The 7,518-nt window shown below is 38.7% G+C and overlaps 1 protein-coding gene across 8 annotated transcripts in view; it reads left to right on the top strand.

Annotated features, from left to right (window-relative positions):
- grid1a (glutamate receptor, ionotropic, delta 1a) overlaps window positions 1–7,518 on the top strand; it is a 395,293-nt gene that overhangs the window by 381,134 nt on the left and 6,641 nt on the right. For 7 of the 8 annotated variants that reach the window (XM_036215430.1, XM_036215429.1, XM_024296910.2 and 4 more), the window contains 3 exons: window positions 2,575–2,770; window positions 4,777–4,943; window positions 6,710–6,950. In XM_036215430.1, the coding sequence (XP_036071323.1) occupies window positions 2,575–2,770; window positions 4,777–4,943; window positions 6,710–6,950 (604 nt within the window). Of the gene's footprint in view, window positions 1–2,574; window positions 2,771–4,776; window positions 4,944–6,709; window positions 7,179–7,518 lie in introns of all 8 variants that reach the window. The other variant, XM_036215433.1, reaches the window with a different exon arrangement.

The following is a 7,518-nucleotide window of genomic DNA, read 5'->3' on the forward strand; positions in this document are numbered from 1 at the left end:
GCTTTTTAGTGCTTTTTACGTTTTTTCACTCTAAGCAAAAATAATATGGTCCTTGCCATCAGTACCTGATGCTGCGGGCCATAATAAATTAAGTTAAAAATATTACCTGAAGTCCATACTGTTTGTTTTTTGTCCAATTCTATTTTAAACCATTTCCAGTTAACAAAATAGAGATCAATGTGAAAACAAAACATAAAAGAAAGCAACAATTAAAGCAGAAGTAACCATTTCCCAAAGTAAACTAACATTTTGATATAAAACATGAATAAAGAACATGCCAGATTTTGCTTGCCAAAAACAAAAAAAACAAAATATGCAGATTTCCATAGTTTGAGTATTTAGCAGCAGTGACACAATACTTAAAGATGAAACCACAATAGCAATTCAGATAGATTTACTGTATTTGACATTTTCTTTCCAAAATTTTCATAAAGAACCTAAAAATGTAATTCTCAAATGTGGTTGCTTTAGCAACACTTCAGACAAAACGTGGTAAATAAAATCCAATCATGAGCTCCATCTGCCTTTCTCTAATAGACACTGAAACCATCCAACTAATTAGAAACAATACTTTATTATTAATACAGAAAATGAGGCTTCAAAATAGATGTAAGCTTTACAAGACAAAAAACAGCCAAGAACTTTAAAGTTTTGATTCGAATGAGTCAAGACTTTGTTTTAAATTTGGCTCTACGCTTAATACTAAAATACAAAAGACCTTTTGTTTTTGGAAAACTTTCTAGTCTTGCCAATGAAGGGACAAGGGAAATCAAAGGGATGTTGTTGTTTGGCTGCTTCCCTCCTGTACATGGTTCTGCCATTAAAAGCAATGTACAAGACTGAAGTTGGTCTCTTTATTGATCATAAATGACAGTATGTTGGCCTGCTTCAAGGTTAAACTCAGCCAGGAAAACAACAGAAAATAGAAATCAGATGTACTCTGAACTGGCAATATTGAAGTTTAAAGTCAAATATTAGGGGGTATATTTTATAAGTGTGGGTTGATAAAATTGATTATCAATCTGAATTGATCTAAGAATCGATCAATAATCGATGAGTAAAAGCAGTCTAGGGTATAATGCTTAAGTTCGATAGCTTGATGCTAACGCATCATGAGATTTCCCATTGGACGGCTAATGCTAACACTCAGTCAATGTAAACATACATTAACATCTTTATAAACTCAGAGACATAATTTTTCCAAACTTTTTTAAGGAATATTTTTTAAAGGAATCATTTGTGGTTTAAAGCACCGTTTTTTGTTCATACATTCTTCTTCTTCTGGAATAAGATGAAATGCAATAGCACAAATGCCACCTAGTGGCCAAACTGAGGCAGAACAATTGTTGGAGATTCTCCACTAGAAAATCCGTGTAACACTGTATGCTATTAACCATCTCAGTATAATATCACTAATAAATGTTACAGTATAAGAAGTGTATCAGATTGATGTAAATATCTTTGAAGCATTTATAGATTATTATTATTATAATTCTAAATATATGTGTATATATAAAACAGTGTACATTCAAAATTGATCATTAATTATTGGCAATACCCAGCCCTAATATTCTACAGAATTTGTAAATCTGAGAACTTTTGTCAAATTTGTCTTTTCAAATAAAAAGAATACACTTGCTCCCTTTTTTATTTTGAAGGATGGTAACTTGCACCAAAGTCAAACCTTGATCGCACAAGCAAAACCTCTGACAAATACGGCCAACAAAAGAGCTTTTCTTCAAAACTGAAATCCATTTTTTTACAAAAGCAGATGGTTACTTTGCTGTCCATCTTAACTAGGGAAAACAGATGATAGTAAACAGAGAAACATAAAGTAAAGTATATAAAAACGAGATTTTCTTGATGTAGTGGTCAGTCACTGTAGAGAAACCAGAACCCTCCATCATAGAAGCCGCTTACCTGCTTATTATTTCTATGAAACAAGCTCGACTCGAGCTGGTTGTGCTGGGAAAAGTAATTGCAGGACGATTACCATTAGAAGCAGCATGCAGCACGCTACAGGTGCTGCTAATTTACTTGATACAGAGCATGCTGATTGGTAATTTGCACCAGGGTGCATCAACGAAAAGGGAAATACTTTTCATTCTGCTGAGTGACTAGAATGAGCAAGAAGTCTTAACTGACGTCTTTTTTAGTGTGTTTGAACCAAAAGGCTTTAACTTTACACTTTTAGCGCCGTGTGCATTAGCATCCTGTAAACGACGTTAGCGGCCCACAGCTACATGCTAATGCCCGTTTTGTTTGTAGCCATTATACAACAGCTGGAAAGTGTTCTTACAATTTAAAATCCATCTTAAGGAAAGTAGGTTCTTACTATAAGCAGTTCCAGTTATGGACAATTATACGTAAATAGTTATTTTCTGGAAGCTAGCACCGTTTGGAAGATGCTAACGTACAGATATATTTTCGATAGAAATACTTACTATACTATATAATTTTTGCCACCTTAAAAAAATAATATTTTCACTAACCTAGTAAAATATAATTAGTGTAAATAAATGTATTTTAAGGTTGATGAGATTTTTTAAATTTTTTTCTTCTTTTCAAATCAAGGTCACTCCAGGACCTTTCCAAACAGGCGGATGTGGTTTATGGGACCGTCAGGGACTCGGCCGTGTACGAGTATTTCAGGGCCAAAGGCACCAATCCTCTGGAACAAGACAACACCTTCGCTGAACTCTGGAAGGTCATAAACAAAAACAACGGCTTTGAGTACTCCGTTTCAAGCCCGTCAGAGGGAATCAAAAAGGTGAGAGTTAAATTTGGTCATTTTCATTTGTTTTTCTTTTATCTTCAGGTTTAGATGGAAAATTTTACATGTATTTTGGCAAATTCTCAAAGCATTAGCATCAAGTACAAAACTCAAAAAAAACGTTGTTTTTGTTGTTTTTTTAAACAAGTATCTTCCAATTTCATTAAAAAAAATATAAAACAAAAAAAAATCCTATCATGGTGTCTTTTCACATGCAAAACCCAGGTTTGTAATCTAAATAATACATAAAAATAATACTTGATTCTAATATAAAACTATATCACCAGATATAGATTAGAGAATATCTTAAGAATATGAAACTATTGAGGTTTATTGTGGTTCATTCAGAATGCTGCTTCATTCATATTCTTTTAATTTTGCTTCTATAGTTTCACAAATGCAATAATGAAAAAAACAGCACATTGGGGAAAAAATATTCCCATTAGACACGGCACGCTCATTTGTCATTAAATACCTTATGGGCCTCGCGACCCTTAACAGGATGAAACGGGATCAGAGAATGGATGGAGCGGTTAAACAGCTCAACTAAGCAGCTAATAGTTTTAAAAGTAAAGTTGTTTTTTTATATTTCTAGCAAATAAACTGCTTTTTTAGTGTTTGTTTTTTGTTGGATATACCCCAAACTAGTTAATGTATTTTCAACAATTGACTGACTTTATGTGTTTTTTTTTTACGTTTTAAGGACATTGATAAATAATCTCCAGAAGGATTCAAGATGAAATTGAGTTCTGATTGTTGGACATATTGTAAATGTTGGAAAACTGAATATGTAGTTTCACTTAAGTATGTTTTGAGAAAAAAAATAAAAAAATAACTGAATGGAGTTATTACTTCCTCTTCTCGACTGACACCCCCAGGAACTTCTTCACAAACAGGAAGTGGAATAAAAGCATAAGTGATTAAGAGACCTACAAACAAATTCAGAATTTAGTACAAGAACATTAATTTAGCCTCGTTTCCACTGAGCGGTCCAGTTCAGTCCATTTTGAGCACCCATTAAATAGTACCGACCCACACCACTTGGGGCCCCATCCGTTGTAGGTCCATAGAAAAATGGAACGTTAAAGTAGCCATTGATTGGCAGAAAGTGATGCTAACATAGTGCTCATTTAAGCTTATATTTCCTATGTTTGTTAGCATTTTATGGTGGTATTCCTCTTAGCCGCCGACAACATTAAATTCCTGTTATACATGATAAACAAGAATAAGAAAATCAGATTTGTGCTGCAGCAGCATCAATAATCGCTACATTTTTAGATTGCTAACTTGATCCTTCATCTCATGCAAATAAATAAATCTCTGAGCTGGTTCCAATTATGATCTCTAATAAATTAATCTAATTTTGATTTTCATTATTGTGTTGTGATTGTGCAAAAATGAATTATAATGTAAATGAGCTTGTCAGATGCAGGACATTCGGCAGTCGGACATAGCCATGAATGAGCTCATTCTTTTGACCTTTTTTTGATTTACTGGTAAATAGAGAAACAATGTTCTTTTTAATTTAAATAATCGAGAAACAACTAATAAATGTTTATGTTAACAGCATGCTGTTTAACCATTAGGAACTTTTGTATTTTTGTGTTTAATTTTGTGATTGAAGCACTTCTAAAGCAAATATTTTTACATTTTTGATGAATTGTATGAGCTTGATGAATATAAAATAATATTTTTCTTTAAAATGTTGTGCGCATTGCTCCAAGTATGCAAGTCAAAAATGGCTTTTTAAACAGAACCGGCCTCAATTATAAATCAAAAAGACAAATATTATTATTCATATTATTCAAAAAGTTTTAAAACTTACACTTTAATTAGTCTGAGTCCAATATTTTTTCTTTTTCACAAAAATGTGAAATTTGAAACTTTTCCTTGATGAAACCCCCTACTAGTACGACTTTTTTTCTACTTCAAGCATATCTTTATGTAACGCTCATCTGCGTGCTTTTATGTGGTTGTTATGGGAACTGTTCCCTCATTTCCAGGCAAAGCGGGAGTCGTATGCTTTCCTGTGGGACATGGCGGTGGTAGAGTATGCCGCTTTGACAGATGACGACTGCACGCTGACTGTAGGAGGAAGCAGCCTGAACACCAGAGGCTACGGCATGGCCCTGCAGCATGGAAGTCCTTACAGAGACCTCTTCTCTCAAAAGTCAGTACATTTCATCTCGTGCTTGATCTCTGCGTCTTAAATCATCACATGTACAAATTCACCAAAAAAAAAACAAACAAAAAAAACAGTTTTCTTGTGAAACTTTAAGATGCAACAGGGAGGCTATTCTGGTTCACTTGCAGTTTAATGTAAAAACAAAAAAAAAACAATTAAGCTATAATTGTTTTTCCTCTCTTTTTCAGAGATCACGTCCTTAACGTGCAGATTGCAATCAATCAGCATGTCTTGTAATCTGCTGCAGTAAACTAAATAACTGCAGTTTTTAATAGCATTTTCCCCTTTATGAGTCTTTAATGAGCTTAAAGTCGAGAGCTAATACATTAGAGTGCTTTTTTCTCCTTAGTTTAATTTGGTGAGCTTCAGTGTGTTTTAATTATTCTTATATGATAATGATATGAAAAGTCTTTTTTTTTGTTCTTTCCTCTGCAGTTTTGTTTTTTTTGCTAGCTAGTAGGGATGTAACGGTTCAGTCAAGCCACGATTCGATTCACAGTTTTAAAGTCACAATTTACATTTTTCCGTTTGTTTATAAATGATAATGAGTACGGCCCTCGGGCCGGGAAGGACTCAGAAGGGAAACAGTCACGGAACTGCGTCATCACCCATGACTGTTGTCACAGTAGACTGGTCAAAGTTGCAGTAAAGTTGTGATTAAAATGTAACGTTGCAAGGTGAGGAAAAACATCTCGGGTTTTCTTGAATTTGCATTATTAGTTGTGATTGCAACATCACGGGAAAGATTTACGTGAACTTTTAAATCCGAAGGAGCTGCGAGAATTTCCCAGGAGGAGGGCCCAGATGAACAGTACACAGACAGTCCCCGACGCGCAAACACACTCGCACACAGACAGGCGCGCGCATACTTGCAGGCATGTGCTCACTCGCAGGGGCGTGCACACTCACAGGTGCGCACACTCAGACAGGCACGCGCGCACACAGAGAAGTGCACGTGCACACAGACAAGCATGCACACACACTCACAGGTGCGCACACATAGACAGGCACGCGCGCACACAGAGAAGCACATGTGCACGCATACAAGCACACGCGCGCACCCATAGGGCCGCACGCACACACTCACAGGCACGCACACACACTCACAGGCGCACACTCAAAGGTGCACACTCACAGGTGCACACTCACAGGCGCACACTCACAGGCGCACACTCAAAGGTGCACACTCACAGGTGCACACTCACAGGCGCACACTCACAGGCACGCACACACTCACAGGCACACTCACAGGTGCACACTCACAGGCGCGCTCGCACACTCATAGGTGTGCACACATAGAGAGTGAGTGTACACACAGAAGTGCACACCCGCACACTCAGGGTAGCGTCCACACACTCACAGGCACGCACACTTGCAGGTGCTCGCAGACAGGTGCGCGCACACTCACGGGTGCGCACGCATGCACACTCACAGGCGCACTATACACAGTCACAGGTGCGCGGCGCGTGCGCACACACTCACAGGCGCGCACACACACATTCACAGCGACCTTTTATAAAGAAATGTCATCCGCATTTCTTCTAAATTTAGGCACAGGCCGAGACAAACCGATTTTAAAATTTTATGAACCAATGAACCTGTTGACGAGTTTGAATCGTTTTTTTACCGATTCACAAAGAATCGTTACATCCTTACTAGCTAGGGTTAAACATTGACAGACACTATCAATTTTGCCAAGACGTTGTTGCGCTTAACTGCTCATATTGTTGCTGTTTTTCTTGTCAAAACAGGATCTTAGAAATTCAGGAAAAAGGTGACCTGGACATCCTGAAACAAAAATGGTGGCCAAAGAAAGGCCGCTGCGACCTGCAGAGCCACACAGACGCTCAGCCAGAAGGCCGAGCGCTGCGTCTGCACAGCTTTGCCGGCGTGTTCTGCATCCTCGCCGCTGGGCTCCTGCTGGCTCTCCTAGTGGCTGCGCTGGAGACGTGGTGGAACAGCAACCACTGCCGAAGAGAGCAGCCCAAAGAGGTGACCACCGACAACTCGTCGGGCCAGGGGTCGAGCCTGCTAACCCAGAACCGGGCAATGGTGGCCACCACTGGTCTCCCTGCCCCACCACGGCCCCGGTCGAGACCCAGACCCCCAGGCCCCCCGGTCCTGCCCAGAGATGCCACTGCCACACTCTACTTTATGGATCCAGCAGGCGCTGACGCCAGCCCCGATTTAGTAGAGCTGCAGTACACCCAGTTATAATAGGTGTGCCCTTGGTGATAGTCCAAACATTACGCAATCAATCATTATTTCTCATGTTGGGAGAGAGGTTGGGGTGTTTAGTGGGGGATGTCTCATGCTTCTCTGGTTCGGAGAAGCCCAGTTAAAACATAAAAAGGTCAATTCTTGCCAATTCAAAGTTTGTCAATAAGTGCTTCAGTACAGCTCTCTTTAGCCAATCCATTCAAGTCTTAACGCTTAGAAGTTGGATTTTCTTTTGCTGTTGTTGACTGGGCAGCCCTTCTGCATGAGGTGTCCAGACAGCTAAGGCTTGACATGGATCCCTAAACTAAAGTGTGAGCCTCGACATTCCTGTTTGACTTCC

Source organism: Oryzias melastigma, linkage group LG15 (genome assembly GCF_002922805.2).
Source record: "Oryzias melastigma strain HK-1 linkage group LG15, ASM292280v2, whole genome shotgun sequence".
NCBI lineage: Eukaryota > Metazoa > Chordata > Actinopteri > Beloniformes > Adrianichthyidae > Oryzias > Oryzias melastigma.